This window comes from Aquarana catesbeiana, linkage group LG12 (assembly GCF_042186555.1).
Source record: "Aquarana catesbeiana isolate 2022-GZ linkage group LG12, ASM4218655v1, whole genome shotgun sequence".
In the NCBI taxonomy this organism is placed as follows: domain Eukaryota; kingdom Metazoa; phylum Chordata; class Amphibia; order Anura; family Ranidae; genus Aquarana; species Aquarana catesbeiana.
The window spans coordinates 37341306-37359694 of record NC_133335.1 but is presented as its reverse complement, the minus strand read 5'-3'; the positions used below and the strand labels follow the sequence as shown (position 1 = coordinate 37359694).

Below are 18389 nucleotides of genomic sequence, written 5' to 3'. Positions count from 1 at the left end.
CCGTACACACGGTCGGACTTTGTTCGGACATTCCGACAACAAAATCCTAGGATTTTTTCCAACGGATGTTGGCTTAAACTTGTCTTGCATACACACGGTCACACAAAGTTGTCGGAAAATCCGATCGTTCTAAACGCGGTGACGTAAAACACGTACGTCGGGACTATAAACGGGGCAGTGGCCAATAGCTTTCATCTCTTTATTTATTCTGAGCATGCGTGGCACTTTGTCCGTCGGATTTGTGTACACACGATCGGAATTTCCGACAACGGATTTTGTTGACGGAAAATTTTATCTCCTGCTCTCCAACTTTGTGTGTCGGAATATCCGATGGAAAATGTCCGTTGGAGCATACACACGATTGGAATTTCCGACAACACGCTCCGATCGGACATTTTCCATCGGAAAATCCGACCGTGTGTATGGGGCATTAGACGTATTCAGGTTTAAAGCACACCACCAGCCAAAACTTCTGAATAGGGTCTTGTCTGTGCCCCTATTGGGGAGACTTTGTTTCACTTCCTATTTGATAAATGTCAGGAAGAGGTAAGTGAGGATATTTCCTTAACCTCCCTGGTGGTATGATTGATTATTTCAGATTTTTGTGTCTCAAAGCGGTACAATTATTTTGCATAGAAATTTGGCGTTTTATATTGTAGGCCTGTAATTCTTAGCAATAACACACTTAGATCTGTCCACCAAGAGTCTAGTATATATCCCGGGTATGATAAAGTTTGAAACACAAAATTATAATATAATAAATAATTAAAAAAAAAAAAAAAAATTTCCCCATGATTCACTATCGCTAAATTCTGCAATTGTTCTAATTTACTATCGCTGTTTTCTAGCTGGTCTAAAGCCACTTTTGACGTAAAGGGACACTTTTTGGTTGCTATGGACAATCTCAAGTTTCCAGGCAGAAAGAACAGTATATATAGCATAAAACTGCATGCAGGGCATGGGCCAAAGCACTGGGGACAAAAGGGAAGTGAAATGATTTCATACAGTACTGTAATCTTACAGATTACAGTACTGTGTTATGATTTACATTTTTTTTAATTTGCCACCAGGCTCTGCCCCCCGTGTGTCACGACGCTCGCAGGGAACGGAGCCTGGCACAGAGAGGCTTCGGGCAGAGGACATCGCAGGATCCTGGGGACAAGGTAAGTAACCTGCACCAGGATCCTGAGATGTAATCCTGAGTGTGGCTCGGGGTTACCGCTAATAGTGCTGAAATTTAACCCCGAGCCACACTCGGGAAAACCTTTAGGGAGGTTGCGGCTACAGATTAATAAATGTGGTGTATGTTACAAACTCTGCCAGGTTAGGATTGGTTTTCATATCCTTATTGAAGATGTACCTCTCTCTTCCTGTCCAAGTGATATGTGTCCCAACAGAATAGGAAGGGAGGGGAAATTTCTCCAACAAGAGCCTTATATCACACAAACAAGAAGGTTTAGGCCAGAATTTGCAGGTGTGCAAAGTGCATGACCTGTCTAGCATTAAAAGAAGTTCACTACCAAAACCAGACAGACAATGAGGCGGGAGAAAAAAAAAACACAGCAAAAACGTAGTTTCTTTAGGGTATATTAAACAGTGTATACATTACAGTGCAAATCCAAAGTGCTGAAGATAGTCTCGTACTTACACATTGTATGGGCTGCGATATCCATCAGCCTATCAGGTCACCGAGAAGTGGTGACATCACTTAAGCATGTGTCATCAGTTGTCAGAGCTGGCTTTCCCATAAGCGCTGATTTTTACTCCATATTTCCAGAAAAGGCCTGATTGGTTGCTGTGGACAACTGATGACAGAGGCAATCTGTGGGGGGTCATCACTTTTGGGTGAATAGACAAAATGTCACTTCAAGAATTACTTAACACAAAATGTCTGCCTGTAGAAAAATGTCGTCTTAAAAACTAATTCTGAAAAAGGATGATTTTAATGTTAAATTTTTATATACAGCAATCTCTGTCAGTTTGATATAGCTTGGTGTCCTGGTAGGGAGATTTCCCTTCACTTCCTGTTCTGGTGAGAGGAAAGCCCCTCTCACCAGAAAAGCGGTTCTCATTAGAATAGACTGCCCTTCTGTTCTTGTAAGAATTAGGATTAAGCAGTTTATACAGGCTTCTTTTTTTTTTTGTTTTGCCAGCGGGTTTAGAGAGAAAAAAAAAGGGACTTGATACAAGGACACGCGGTGTGGATGGGGAGGGAATCCCCCCCGCTAAGCCTTTGTATTCTGAGCTGGGAGACTTCCCCACCCTCATCAATACACTAATCAGCACTGCAGGCTATAACCAGCGGTAGAAAATTGAACATACTGGTTGTACAGAAGTCTGCCCATACACGGATGGAAATTAGGCTGGTCCCGGCTGAACCAGCTTTACACGTCCCTTTCTGTCCTGCTGACAGGGGTGCCCAGAGAAGAGAGGGTGAATCTCCCCAGTGCGGACACAGACACCAATCAAAACATAACAGAGTTTCTAAAACTTTATCCAAAAAAAAAAAACCCCAAAACATTTTGACTCCAGTGTTTAGCCAATAGTCTGGATTCAGTCCTGTTCCCAGCATGGTACTGTATGCCATAACATACTTATCCTAAATACTCTCAGTTCTGGAAGTCAATTTGTTGGTCCTTTAAGTGCCATATAATTGTGCAATAGCACAAAACAACTAAACATAAACTAGAAGAAAGTGCTCCAGGCATCGCGCCAAGATTCAGCCCACAAGGTACCAATAACGATGCCTATGGATGTGAGCGAAGCATGCAAAGGAGAAGTCCCCTTTAAGGTCTACCATTGTGCTTGCAAAAGGCTTGCACTGTTCCACGGCTCATATGATTATACAGGGGATTTTAGTGCAGTGTTGGCTGAAAAGGATCAGAAGTTACAAATCCTCCAATTAGAATCAATCAGGCTCATGGAATAAGGCAGCGTATGTGCAATGGTGATCAGCAAACTGCAATAACCTTGTAGCAGCCACTAAAAGAAATTCTGATTGGTTGCTATGGGATGATGATGCTGCTAGTTTTCCAGTATAGAACAGTGATGGGGAAACTTTGGCACCCCAGATGTTTTGGAACTACACGGCAGAGTGCTTGAGAATCATGGAAAATGTAGTTCCAAAACTTCTGGGGTGCCAAGGTTTCCCATCACTGGTATACAAGCTAAGGCTGGCTGTATATGAAAGGCCTGTTCGATGTATAGTGCTGAAACTATCCTTAAGACTCCATTCTCATGCTGAAAATTCCTATGGCTGGATGTGTGCGAATAGGTGCTGCAGCTGAGCATGTCCAATGCAATGACAGGCTGCCGTTGGCTACAGCGATTTATGACAACGTGCATCCAGCTACGACCCCTGCAAGCCGCTGACAGCCTGTTATTGCATTGGATGAGCTCAGCCATCGCAGCTATTCCAGCCATAGGGATTTGCACATCCAATGCGAATGGGGTCTTATAGTATTGAATTACAATACAAGCCCTTTGCAGCCAAGACCAGGAATGGTATTCAAAGGTTTTATTCAGCCAGTTGCAACTTTTCTCTTTAGATACTTATTATAGATAATGCAGGGCCTGTGGCTAATTGGCTTCAATCAGTTGCTTGTATGCAATTATCAGCAACAGAACCCAAATAATGAACGTGTCAGTAAATAAACTGCAGAGTTGGCAGCCCTTCTTGGCTGATTCTTCCAGCCAGGTTACCGTGGAAACAGGTGCAAGCGCCCCAACAAAAGAGATTGCATATCTACACGGGGACGTGATCAGCTTTATTTACATTGTCTCATCATTGCATCCTTAGTCCTCGTTTATAGCTATACAGATGCAGGCTGTCCTATTTACCAACAGTCACTATGGGTCAATAGTCATGGCTTTGTTACTTACAGATGAGATAGTCAACCACAAAACAAGCAGGGCTTCTCTGCCCAATGGCACGATATGGAGAAATCAAGGGACAGCTTGCACCTGTTTCCAAGGAAGACTTGGCTGAAAAGAAATCTGGATCCTGTATGGTGAGACCCAGTAAGAATTGTTAATGTATCTTCAGTTTGGGTTAGAGCAGGGGTCTCCAAACTATGGCCCTCCAGTTGTTCAGGAACTACAATTCCCGTCATGTCTGTAAATGTGAAAGTTTTACAATGCCTTATGGGATTTGTAGTTCCACAACAGCTGGAGGGCCATAGTTTGGAGATCTCTGGGTTAGAGGGTGATGAGTTGAATACCCCAACAGCGTGCTGTATCTCTCACGGGTTATGACCAGGAGAATCGTGTGTGTGTTCCCAGCTCCTCCCAGTTATTGGTACTACATTCACAGGGATTCAAAGCTGGGAACTGCAAAGCGCTCTCTTTCCAGTGCCATTGATGGGAGATGTAAAGTAGCTGGTGGGTCCTTCAACACGCCAACATCCACCCCCAACTAAAAGATCCATTTTTTTGATGGAATGGCTGCAATGCACTCCTTCAGAATACACAACTGATACCTAGCAAATAATGAACACAAGAAAAACCTGTACAAAAAAAAAAAAAAGATGTTTCTCATCCTTCCATAAACCAACATCGTCATTACAAGACAAAAAGTGCATTTTTTTTCAAACCCAGTATAGAGCTATAGAAAAACGTATCCAATATATTACTGAAAAGTCAAATAAAAATGTTCTTTGATACAATAGATCAGCTCAGCAGAAGCGTACATAAAAGCAGCAATAAACATATGATAAAGCTTTGACAACAATTAAAAGTATTCATTACGAAAAAAGAGCAATAAAAGATGGCTTATTTTTTTTCTTGCTAATGGAATTATTGAAAGCAAACCTGTCATCAAGAAAGCGTTTTTTTTTTTCCTGTTGTAATCCTCCTAGGAGTCTTTATTTTCCTGTACAATTTCTTCATATGGGCCCCCCCCCAAAACCCAGAGTCACTCTGCAGTTCCAGTGTTTTAAGGTCCCCCCCAATACTACCTGCACTAAACCATTTTGCAATAACTTGCTTCATCTGATAAATTTCTGCTGCACAGACTGAAAACCTGTCAAACAGGATTACAGATAAGAATACTTTTAGGGGTTTTCCGTAAAGAAAAAAAAAATTGTACATCTGCCTATCTCTTGCCGACTCAGTTGGTTGCCTGGGTTTACAGGTGCCAAAAAACTGTCAGTCATCTAGCTTTGCAATAGATTGGTGTCTAATTGTAGGTCTATTCTGCTTGATAAATGTCCCTCATCTGGTTTTTTTAGGGTGAAAGCCCCCCCCCTCGTAGCAGACTTTCTTCAGCAAACTCATTGGAAAAAAAAAAAAAAAAGAAATAAATGCAGACAGTGATTTTGGTTTTTAGGGCTATATCCACCTTTCCACACATGTTACACCCAAATTTAGGCTGGATTCACACCTATGCAGTTTGTGCTTTTTGCAGATTTGCACTATAGAACATGTTCCATAGGAAACCATGTTAAATGGACTGTAGTGCAAATCTGCAAAATGCACTAAAACTGCACAGGTGTGAATCCAGCCTTAGGCCCGATTCCCACCTATGCATTTTTAGTGCTTTTTGCAGATTTGTACTATAGTCCATATAACATGGTTTCCTACGGAACACGTTCTGTAGTGCAAATCAGCAAAATGCAAAAAAGCACTAAAAACTGCATAGGTGGGAATCAGGCCTTAGGGTGGAACATGTTGCTTCGCACTCAAAACCTATGACAGCAGGCAGGGTTTTTTTTTTTCTCCCCCACAGCCGCTGTCATGTCTAAAATCTGTGAATAAACTACAAGTCCCATCCGCCATAGCAGCAGACAGACTAGTTCTCAATGGACTACCAGTGCACTGATCAAAAAATTCATCGTCTATTGACACATTCTGCAGCTCATTAGCGTAAAGCCCGTAGCAAGGTAGAGCGCTGTAGTACGTGCCTGCAGGAGCCTGACATTGTACCCACGATCATAGGTGAAATATTTTGCAGGCTCCCGTGTTAAACATTTTTTGCTTTTTTTTTTTTTTAAATCTGCAAGAATGTGCATTTTTTTGGAGGTGAATTTTAGCCTTTAAAATGACAAATCACAAAATGCCTGAGCTGAAGACTCCTGTATGGAATGACAGTAAAGGCTCCAGCTGTTTAGGATTATAGGAAATGAGGTGTGCTAAAGCTCGAAGTGGCTGAAAAGACCCCCCAGACTCATCATTCAGCAACCTCCTGGGGCTTTGGAGGACCCCCCCATATTGCACAGAACTTTGACAAGAAAATAAAATCTATATCCAGGCACTTTCAGGTGATCTGTCATAATATCATTTTTTAGGGATTAACATAGCTTTCTTGATGACGGGTGCACCCCGAGCAGACTTTGGAATCGGGGAATGTCGTTACCAAAAAAAAAAAAAAAAAGGAGGCTCAGAAGACATTTAATTGAACTCTCTGTTGGGACAGATGGCGGGAGCGATCAGTGTCCAGGTGTAGAGCAAAAGACACACCCAGCTGGAGGTAATCTTCACCCAAACAGCTGGCCACTTGCTTGTTATAGTATTCAAATCAGCATCCGGGCTAGAGGGGGAAAAAAAAAAAAATATATAAAAGCATTAACAAAGAAACTTTTAGGCCTCATTCACACAGGGCGTACTACAGCGTATGTCCGTTCAAAACTGTGTTTACCCACACTGAGATGCACAGGTGTTCCATTGATGTCAATTGGGATGTGGCAGCTGCTCTCACATCCACACCAGCGTCCCAATTGACACCAATGGGACTGCCTGCATGAGGATGCACAGAACACTTGTACTACCCCATGTGGGTTAACACAGCCCTGCACGGGCGTACATTATATTACGCCCCTTATGAACGAGGCCTCAGACTGCATTCACTTTGTGCAATTTATTTTGTAACCACTATGAATACCCATAGATGTGATTATAATACACATTTTCATATGCTGCCATTGTTATCAATAGGCCCCTTCAACACCCATCATAAAACTCATCTCTATAAGATGAGACTGAGGAATACTGTAGTGCAGCAGAGAAAACTGCTTAGGCTCCATTCACATCTAGGTGTTTTTGGGCGTTTTTCTGCTCTCAGTTCTAAGAACGCCCAACAAGACAAATCCCATTCATTTCAAAGGCCCTTGTTCACATCTGAGCGTTCTGTCGCCTGAAACAAAACGTCCATCGCTTACAAAAGTAGAGGAGCTTCTTTTTTGGAAGATTACAGGCGTTTTACTGCTTTTACATTGGTGACCTTTAAAACGCCTGTACAAAACACTACAAAAAAAAAAAACACCAGAAGAAAAAAACCCACCAAAAAATGGCTGTAAAATAGCAACGCCTAGATGTGAACAGAGCCTTAGGGTTGTCAGCTCACTTAGCCCAGGTTCACACTGACAGCAGAAATTAAATTGTGCAAGTTCAGCTGAACTCGCATGATTTCATTCCCACATGTCAGTCTGACGATTTCAGAGACATCTGTGCGGTTTCCTGCACAGATGTCTATTGAAATTGCCAAAGGTAGTACAGAAACTACTTTTGGGAATCGGACGGTTCCATTGCGGGCAATAGCCGCCTATTTTACATGTCAAATCGCATCAATGTGAACCAGGGTTAAGGCTGGGTTCACACATCTGGCTGCGGTTAGAAGTCGGAGTGTTTCTGTTCACCGGTTCAGGTGCAAATTTTTACCTGAATTCGCACTTGAACCGGACCAAAAAAAAAAAAAGCACAGGACCCTTTTCAAAAACCCGCACGGCGGCCCTCCTAGAAATGTGTGAACCAGCTCCATTGAGAGCCGGTCACATTCACGTTATGCAAATTGGATGCGGTTAAGAATGCATCCAATTCACATATATGTGAACCCAACCTTAGCCCTGGTTTACATTGGTGCGATTTGACATATCAAATCGGCAATGGCACTGTCCTAATCTGTGTGACCTTGCATTTGCAGCCCCACAGCGATTTCAAAAAGTAGTTTCTGTACTACTTTTAGAGATTTCGGGTGCGATTTCCATTGACATCTGTGCAGAAACCTGCACAGATGTCTGTGAAATCACAGCCGAAATCAGGACTGGACATGCGTGGGTGAAATCGAGCGAGTTCAGCAGAACTCGCAATTCTTCATTCCTGCAGCTCAGTGTGAACCTGGGCTTAAGGAAGTCAGGAGCTCACTGGGTGCCTAGCAGATCAACAGGTATTGTTTTTGTACTTGCAGCATTTAAAAAAAAAAAAAAAAAAAAAAAAAAAGAGAGAAAAGATGGAGAAATGTTTATTTTATCCAGAATAATGGATTGCAATTGCTTGATGGTGGAGATGTGAAACATTCTTCACCTCCTAATAATGTGATAATAAAAAAAGCACTGAACACTAACAGCTTTGGTTCTAAGGTGGAACAGAAATACAGGCACATCTGAAAAAAAATTAGAATATCATCAAAAAGTTAAATTATTTCAGTAATTTAAATAACCCCTTCCCGCCGACCGTACGCAGATATGCGTACTCGGCTTTCCGGGGTTATACCGGGATGATGCCTGCAGCTGCAGGCATCATCCCGGTACCGTTGTTTACAGCGGGCGATCGGCTACCCGTGTATAACAACCGATGCGGCTAAAAGCCGCTCGGCTGTTATACCGGAGGAGCGGGAGGGGACATCCCCCCCCCCTCCCGCCGCTGTTACCGGGCCTCCCGTGCGATCGGGAGGCCCGGTGTCCATTCGGCTGCCTTCGGCGGCTGGGGGCGGACTGGAACGAAGCTGCGAGCGGCTTCGTTCCAGCCTTCTCGTTGTAAACGCGGAAGCGACATCATGATGTCACTTCCCGTTTACTCGGCTGCCAATGGCGCCGAATTTAAAAAAGTACACAGTATTCAGAATCGCCGTTTTCGGCGATCTGAATACTTTGAAGTGTAAAGGAGGGATGGGGGGTCTTTTAGACCCCCCATCCCTCCATAAAGAGTACCTGTCACCACCTATTACTGTCACAAGGGATGTTTACATTGCTTGTGACAGCAATAAAAGTAAAAAAAAAAAAATTTTTTAAAACACAATTTATAAAGTACAAAAATAAATAAAAAAAAAATTTTTAACGTGCCCCTATCCCTGCGAGCTCGCGCAGCGAAGAAAACGCATACGGAAGTCGCGCACGCATATGTAAACGGTGTTCAAACCACACATGTGAGGTATCGCCGCGATCGTCAGAGCGAGAGCAATAATTCTAGCCCTAGACCTCCTCTGTAGCTCAAACCTGGTAACCGTAAAATTTTTTTAAAGCGTCGCCTATGGAAATTCATAGGTACCGTAGTTCGTCGCCATTCCACGAGTGCGTGCAATTATAAAGGGTGACATGTTTGGTATCTATTTACTCGGCGTAACATCTTCTTTCACATTATACAAAAAAATTGGGGTAACTTTACTGTTTGGATTTTTTAAAATTCATGAAAGTGTCACTTTTCCAAAAATTTGCATTTAAAACACCGCTGCACAAATACCGTGTGATAAAAAATATTGCAACAATCGCCATTTTATTCTCTAGATTCTCTGCTAAAAAAATATAATGTTTGGGGGTTCTAAGTAATTTTCTAGCAAAAAATACGGATTTTAACTTGTAAACACCAAATTTCAAAAATAGGCTTAGTCATGAAAGGGTTAAAAAAGTAAAAAACATTAAATAGATGTTACACACAGAGTGAAATATTTCAAGCATTTTTCTTTTAAATTTTGATGATTATGGCTTACAGCTAGTGAAAACCCAAAATTCAGTATCTCAGAAAATTAGATTACCACCAAGACCAATTAAAAAAAAAAAAAAAAGAATTTTTAATACAGAAACATTGGCTTACCGAAAAAGTATGTCCATGTACAGTATAGTATGCACTCAACACTTGGTCGGGGCTCCTTTTGCATGAATTACTGTATCAATGCTGCGTTGCATGGAAGCGATCAGCCTGTGGCACTGCAGAAGTGTTATGGAAGCCCAGGTTGCTTTGATAGCGGCCTTCAGCTCGTCTGCATTGTTGGGTCTGGTGTCTCTCACCTTCCTCATGACAATACCTCACAGATTCTCTATGGGGTTTAGGTCAGGCGAGTTTCTGGCCAATCAAGTACAGTGATACCATGATCGATAAACCAGGTATTGGTAGTTTTGGCAGTGTGGACAGGTGCCAAGTCCTGCTGGAAAATGAATTCAGCATCTCCATAAAGCTGGTCAGCAGAAGGAAGCATGAAGTGCTCTAGAATTTACTGGTAGAAGGCTGCACTGACTTTGGACCAACACTTGCAGATGACATGGCTCACCAAATCTCACTGACTGTGGAAACTTCACACTGGACCTCATGCAACTTGGATTCTGTGCCTCTCCATTCTTCCTCCAGACTCTGGAATCCCTTGGATTTCCAAATGAAATGCAAAATTAACTTTCATCTGAAAAGAGGACTTTAGACCACTGAGCAACAGTCCAGTCCTTTTTCTCCCTAAACCAGGTAATATGCTTCTGATGCTGTCCCTGGTTCAGGAGTGGCTTGACACAAGGAATGAGACAGTTGTAGCCCATGTCCTGGATACGTCTGTGTATGGTGGCTCTTGAAGCACTGACACCAGCCGTAGTCCACTCCTTGTGAATTTCCCCCAAATTCTTGAATGGCCTTTGCTTCACAATCCTCTCAAGGCTGCGGTTATCCCTGTTGCTTGTGCACCTTTTCTTCCACACTTTTTCCTTCCACTCAACTCTCCATTAATATGCTTGGATACAGCACTCTGAACAGCCAGCTTCTTTCGCAATGTCCTTTTTGTGACTTACCCTACTTGTGGAGGGTGTCAGTGACTGTCTTCTGGACAACTGTCAAGGCAGCAGTCTTCCCCATGATGGTGTAACCTACTGAACCAGACTGTGGCCATTTAAAAAAGGTATAGGAAACCTTTATAGGTGTTTTGAGTTAATTAGCGGATTAAAGTGTAACACCACGTGTCTACAATATTAAACTTTCCCAATATTCCAATTTTCTGAGATACTAAAGTTTGGGTTTTCACTAGCTGTAAGTCATAATCATCAAAATGAAAAGAAAGAAATGCTTGATATATATATCACGGTGTGTAATGAATCCATATAATACGAGTTTCACTTTTTAAATTGAATTACTGAAATAAAATTTTTTTGACGAGATTCACATTTTTTGAGATGCACTTGTACAATAAAAAAGTAAAATGCCTTTCTATTAACACAGCCCAGTGATTGGCCAGTAGTCCTGTTTCATAATGCAGATACTGAAGAATCTCTCACCTGTACCAGTTAGTGAGGGTCATCATGACGTAGAGGGAAGCCAGGCACAGCATGAGATGGAAGAAGGAATAGTTGTACTGGACGCCATCCTTCTCATTATCCAACACACGTTGCACCTGCCCGTCCTCGCCATCCGAGCCGGTTCCTACGGTGTCATCCAGCATGGGGGTGTCACTGCCAGATAAGGTGAGCTTGTTCACCTGGCTGTTGGTAGAGTTTCGGATGCTGCAAGAAAAGCGCATACAGTCTGATGAGAACAAGCTGGAATACAATGAGCAACAACAAAACAACTATAATACTGCCATGTACATCAAATGACACATTGATTTGGAAAAAAAGTTTTATACACACACACACACACACACACACACACAATTTTAAGGTTATATAGGTTTTTCCCCAATCCATGATTTCTGCTAACCGGTAAATTCTCCCTGTGCCTCACTAAACTTAGATTCAGGAGCCTGTCTCCATGACAACTGTCTTAGAGGTGATTTCTCTCACATTGGAAAGTTATCTTCTCACTTCCTGTTGCATCTACAGGACAGGAAGTGAAATCTACTAGTAGAAAATGTATCTGTATGTCCACATCTGGTTCACACTTTTTTTTTTTTACTGAAAATTTTGTAGAAAAACACAGCCTCCCTCCTATGCTTCTGGCAACCCAGCTCTCACCTGGAATACAGAAGGCACAGCACAAATAGTATCAGGCCAATGATGCTCTGAGTATCCCACCACTGCAATGACTTTATTGGCTCTGGTGTGGGGACTCCTGGGACGGTCCCATTCTGGGGACTCAGCGTAGGAGCTGTAATCTTGTTGAGGATGGTCATTAAGCTCGGGTTGCATGTACGATCTGAAAAAAACAAAAACAAATAACCTGTGGTTAAAGAACTTATTGCACTCAGGCAAGGGGAACAGACAGCATGGGGCACTTTGGCTTAAAAGAAGCATTTAATAAGGCCATGCATAAGGCAGGGGTCTCCAAAACTTTCTAAACAAAGGACCAGTTTACAATCCTTCAGACTTTGGGGGGGGGGGGGGGGGGGTGTCGGACTGTGGCCAGTGGGAATAGAAAATGCCCCAACATCAGAGACCCATCATTGGTTTTATTTGGAGGAATACTGCCCCATTGTTGGTATCAATTGGAAGAATAGTGCCTAATTGATGGTGCCAACAGGGAAAATGGTGCCCCATGATTAGAGTCAGTTAGTGGAATAGTGCCCCAAGGGCCAGATAAAGGCAAGCAAAGGGCCACAACCGCCCCACCGGGCTACAGTTTGGAGACCACAGAGACATCATCTCTTCAGATCAGCTATTAATTACATTCATATCAAAAGAGGTTACTGATGGTGTTCTGTCAATTACTTCAGATCGTCGGACAATGCCTCCGACAATCTGCACATGTGCAGTAGTAACGTCAACACTGCGCATATCATCGGAGGCATTATCCAATGATCTGCAGTAAACGACAGAAATTCTGCTCCTCTCAGCGGGTCGGAGTCTCCCATAGGCGGCTAATTAGTGGCCTCTGGTTGGCTGGAACTGCTGCCAATCATCTCTTGGGCTCCCAGAAATGCCTTCCAAGTCCTGCCCTCCTAATACTGTAGTAGATCTTCCTGTGGTGCCGATTCCGCCGTCATTGGTTGCTAGGGACGCAGTTGTCAGAGAGAGCGAGGCAGAATCAGACGATCAGATGCATCCGCACTTTGCCGATTGTCGGATAATGCCTCCGACCAGTGGCGGCTGGTGCTCAATATTTGGGGGGGGGGGGGGGGCTTCAAACAAACCTGCCCCCCCCACAAACCTGTTGACTTAACGCCAGCTGATCTACCGATCAGCTGGAATGACGTCACTACTGTGCATGCGCAGATCGTCTGAGGCATTATCATTATCAACACCTGCAATAACACCAGAAGAAGCCAAAAGAAGTAGACTGCCAAGTTGTCTCCTTCTCTGTCAAAAAACATTCCTTTCAGTTTTTCACACCCCTGACCAATGCTGAGACCCCCTAAGCTTGTAGAATTCGATGTACCCCAATTATGAGGGAAAATGGGAAAGGACACCTTCCTCCTCACAATGCCGCTCTCATTCATTGTGCAATTCTCAACACTCGTGAATTACTTCATTTTGGAAAGGAGGGGTCAGGGACTTGAGCCACAGTAAATCAAAGTATAGAAAACTGCAGGTTGGGAATTTTGACCAGTCTACTTAAGTGGCAGACACAAAACTTAAGGTAAGCAATAACGCCGCAAACCAAAAGACCTACATGGTGCTCCAAACTGCCTCCTACATTTAAAGAAGACGGTTTGAAAACATGGTTAGTGTGTTTAGCATGGCATGTCAGTATGTACCCACAGCTTGGAAGATCTGAGGCTGTGTGTAGGTGGGCTGTTTCATCTCAGCCCACCTACACACAGCCTCAGATCTTCCAAGCTGACATGCCATGCCAAACACACTAACCATGTTTTGTTCAAATGAAACACTTACCAGGTTCGTTGGATATGGCAGACCAGGTCAAGTAAACTGTGTACAGGGTAATCACAGAGGACTGAAGGAGCCCAGAGCGGGGTTGACCTTCCTGCAAGGCAAAGAGCGCACATTATTTTTAATATTCAATACCTTGAACACCAAGCTTACCCTACAACAACATGATCAGACCCCATTTTCCAGTTTTCCTTAAAGGAGACGTTCACCTTTGGAACATGTTACTTGTTTCACCCGTATTTAGGGGCATTCCAGCTCCTGCCTTCTCTCCTCCACACACCTTCTGTCACAATATTAAAAGAGCGCAGCTATGTCGGGCTCCGCCCAAAACGGCCACGCCATTCATTCACAGAGTTCTGTGAGGTTTACACAAGTCCGGCTACGGTTTGCAGTCTGGTGTCCTACGAGTTTGGGTTCACCGGTTGAGGCGCAAATTTTTCCCTGAATTCGCACCTGAACCGAACCCAAAAAACGCACAGGACCCTTTTCAATTTTCGCACCGCAGCCGCCCAGGACATATGTGAACCGACTCCATTAAAAGTCAATCACACTAACATGTTATGCAAATTGGATGCTGTGTAAAATGCATCCAATTCGCATATATGTGAACCAAGCCTGCTGCGGCAGCCAACGGCTTGTAGCTCTTAATGAACCGTGAGGGTGCTGGTGAGCACACTCGTAGTCTATTGATTCTTCCTACCATTCAGCAACTGCCTGCCCGTATTAGAGGTACAGGCAGACAGTGTACGGAGAGTCTGCAGGATCCTGGCATTGCACCCATGATCAGCAGATGTCTTACAGGCTGCAGAGTAAAAAAAAAATTCAATGTGGAGGAGTTTGCTGGCCTTAGCCAATCATACGGAGGAGTGCTTCAATAAAATGTGGTTTTATTGGACTGAATCCTCCTGAATATTGCTCGCTATTGGGCTCCCAGGCTTGAGATCACTTGCCAGTCTGGCTTCGGTCCCTGCGGTCTTTTGCTGTCTTGTCACCCCTGCCCCCCTACAATTTTGTCCCCCCCCCCTTTTTTTCCCCAGTTCAGAGGAGCCATGGTTGCCGCTTTCCAGTCATAATGTTCAGTTATGCTGGAAGTAAATGACCAGATCCATCATAGGGCCATGTGAATCAGTTTGCTCCCAAAGGAAGAATTCTCTTTTGCATACTGTATGTTTTGTCTTGTGCATTTTGCATTTCTGACCTTCAAAGGTCATCTGTTTTTTCCACTGTTTTCGCTCTCTTGGAGCGTGTGGTCTTCTGTAAACTCTTTGAAAAATGATAAAGAATTGCAAAAAAAAAAATAAAATTGTAAGGAGTTAGAGTACTGCTTTAAGTCATTATAATACGTTATACAAGAAGAAATGTATTTTGCTTTGATATATAGAAAGTTAGAAACGTAGGCTACAAAAGTTAGATGCAAGGATGCTATGTGCTGATACAGGATGTACATGTGGTTAGTCTGACGCTTAATATTAGACAATGAATAACAAAGTTATAACAAGTTAGAAGTTGGGTGTCTGGAACATTGGCAAGTTGCCTAATATACGTAGCTTCATATATATATTTATAGTTAATCACTTTCAGCCCCGGAAGAATTTACCCCCTTCCTGACCAGAGCACTTTTTGCGATTCAGCGCTGCGTCGCTTTAACTGACAATTGCGCGGTCGTGCGACGTGGCTCCCAAACAAAATTGACGTCCTTTTTTTCCCACAAATAGAGCTTTCTTTTGGTGGTATTTGATCACCCCTGCGCTTTTTATTTTTTGCGCTATAAACAAAAAAAGAGCATTATTTTTTACTTTTTGCTATAATAAATATCCCCCAAAAATATATATAAAAAAACTAATTTTTTTCCTCAGTTTAGGCCGATACGTATTCTTCTGCATATTTTTGGTAAATAAAATAAAAAAAAAAAAAAAAAAAATCGCAATAAGCGATTGATTGGTTTGCGCAAAAGTTATAGCGTTTACAAAATAGGGGATAGTTTTATGGCATTTTTATTAATAATTTTTTTTTTTCAAATGGCGGCGATCAGCGATTTTTATTGTGACTGCGACATTATGGCGGACACATCGAACGTTTTTGACTCATTTTTGGGACCATTGTCATTTATACAGCAATCAGTGCTATACAAATGCACGGATTCCTGTGTAAATGACACTGGCAGTGAAGGAGTTAACCACTAGGTGGCAGTGTAGGGGTTAAGTTTGTCCTAGGGGCGTGTTTCTAACTGTAGGGGGGATGGGCTGTGTGTGACATGTCACTGATCTCTGCTCCGATGACAGGGAGCAGAGATCAGTGACACTGTCACTAGGCAGAACGGGGAGATGCTTGTTTACATTAGCATCTCCCCATTCTTCCTCTCCGTGAGGCGATTGTGGGTATCCCCGTGGCGATCCAGTCCGCGGGACCCGCAACCCGACTCACAGAGCTTGCCGTGGGCATGCCTCTTAAAGGGTAAAGTACAGGTACGCGTTTCTGCCTGTACGAGCCCTTCTGCCGCAGTATATATGCGTGAGGCGGTCGGCAAGCGGTTAAACATAGCCTGACAGATGTCTCCAGGGCAGAATATGCAGTTTGTGATGTTTATGCTTATTTTTTTTTATAAAGTTTATGCTTCAATCTCATTGGCTGATAATAAGAGGGAGGTTTTTCTCTCTCTGTAAGTGTATAAGATATATGCGAACCCAATAAAGCATTGTAATCCTGATTAACCATCCCTGTGTGTATGGAGTCTTGATTACCCGATCGATCAGAGAGTTCAATTCATACACCCCATAAGTCCAACCCGGGTTATCAGGAAAGGAAGAGACCTCACAAAAATAATAAATGCAAACTTTTTTACCTGCAAAAAGATGTGCATTTATTGATTTTCATTAAAAAGGTGAACTAAGCCTTTAGGACGGGGGATCCGGATTGTACAAACCACAATCTGATGGTAAGTATAAAGCATAGTGTACAAGGAACTACGATACATTGCTACAAATGATATGCATGATGCTGAGTAACTGATAAAGACTACCTGGCTTATTCGATGCAAGAAGGAGCAACGTGCGTGATATAGTGAACCATAACAGCGAACCCGTCAGTGAGCGGATTGAATTACACTGCCGTTTGGTTGTCACAAGTTACTATTCACATCAGCGCTGCTCTTTTGCTTTAAGCTTTTATAAAAGCAATCGGCTTATAGAGCCACAACCAGACATGCTGTGCATTACAGAACGCACACCACCACCAGCTGATCGAGCGCTGTACAAAGAAGCACTCGGCTCTGCAGTCTACCATTCATGTTAGAACATCTAATGTAATTTTTAAGCCTGTAGGCTGTTCAGCAAATATAAAGAACATAGGTTAGGTTTACCCTGTGCACCACATACAGTACTGCCCCCCTGAGCCAAAAAAAAAGCAGCAGTCATTGTTGAACTTCATAGCAGTAAATAACTCAGCAAACTGTATATTTATATTTTATTATAGGATTTAAGAGGTGATCTCCTCGGTCCCCCCCCCCCAGCATCTGTGGACTGTACCTGCACTTTGGGGAGGATTGAGATGATGGATACAACAACACACAGGATCAAGTTGAAACTAATGAAGAATTTGTTCTCGGTGCAACCCCCAGGCACAGTGTAGAATACAAAGAGGAGAGCGTAGAATGTTATTGATGCAGCGTACAGCAGGCCGGTGGACGTCAGTAAGACTAGAAGATACAAAGACAATGGAGGTTATCTGATATGCATTTAACATATCAATTCACAAATGCAACAATTCAGGTTGTATAAAAGTATTAAAGCAGAACTCCAGGATAAGCAAAGAATCCCCCATTAGCACACACCCCCTACACAAAACAGTTATTACATTTGCGAAATTCCTTACCATTGAAGAGAAAAGTCTAATTGAATTTTCAGGAAGTCCTCTTGAATTCAAAAAAATGCAGCATCTATTCTGCCAAGGAGGAGTTGTTAAAACAGTGATTACATCATATCCTCTGCTCTCTCTCTACACCATGGGTAGGCAACCTCGGCCCTCCAGCTGTGGTGGAACTACAAGTCACATTAGACATTGCAAGACCCCGACAAGCAAAGGCATGACTCCTAGAGGCAGAGGCATGATGGGATTTGTAGCTTCACCACAGCTGGAGTGCCGAGGTTTCCTACCCCTGCTCTACACCATAATCAAACTACACTTCCCATCATGCTTTGTAAATTGCAGTGAATGTGGGAGGGTACACTAGGCCTGTACATGTTAAAGCGGTTGTATACCCCGCTTTGTAATTATCTACAGGTAAGTCTATAATAAGGCTTACCTGTAAGTAAAATTAATATCTCCTAAACCTGTACGGTTTAGGAGATACTCACCTTGCATGCAGCCGCTGATATCAGCCGCGCATGCGCTCCAAAGGTCCGGCAGATGCTGCCAGAAAATCAGAGCGCCTTGCCGAGACCAGAAGACTCCTGGGCATGTGCAGGAGTGACGTCATCGCTGCTCCGGCCACTCACAGCGCCGGAGCCGCGAACCCAGAAGGAGCACAAAGGGAACAAAGGGAACATGTCAGCTCCCTCAGCGGTGTTTCATATACAAGATCTGTCACAGCCCGAGATCCCGGCTCTGTCATCCGGCCGGTGTCCTAAGGACTAATGCTGCACAGAGAGATGACGGGCGGTGGTGGCG

General features: G+C 43.2%; 1 protein-coding gene across 2 annotated transcripts in view; it reads right to left on the bottom strand.

Annotated features, from left to right (window-relative positions):
• Nucleotides 1–1571: 1571 nt before the first annotated feature.
• The window catches only part of SERINC3 (serine incorporator 3), a 37796-nt gene continuing 20978 nt past the window's right edge, over nucleotides 1572–18389 (bottom strand). Inside the window, exons 6-11 of one of the 2 annotated variants that reach the window (XR_012236870.1) lie at nucleotides 17249–17418; nucleotides 13728–13818; nucleotides 11913–12093; nucleotides 11238–11462; nucleotides 5679–6526; nucleotides 1572–5519 (exon numbers count right to left, since the gene is read on the bottom strand). Coding sequence is in view for 1 of the 2 variants with exons in the window: in XM_073607584.1 (XP_073463685.1) it covers nucleotides 6388–6526; nucleotides 11238–11462; nucleotides 11913–12093; nucleotides 13728–13818; nucleotides 17249–17418 (806 nt within the window). In the remaining variant the exon portion in view is untranslated. Of the gene's footprint in view, nucleotides 5520–5677; nucleotides 6527–11237; nucleotides 11463–11912; nucleotides 12094–13727; nucleotides 13819–17248; nucleotides 17419–18389 lie in introns of those variants that run through there. The other variant, XM_073607584.1, reaches the window with a different exon arrangement.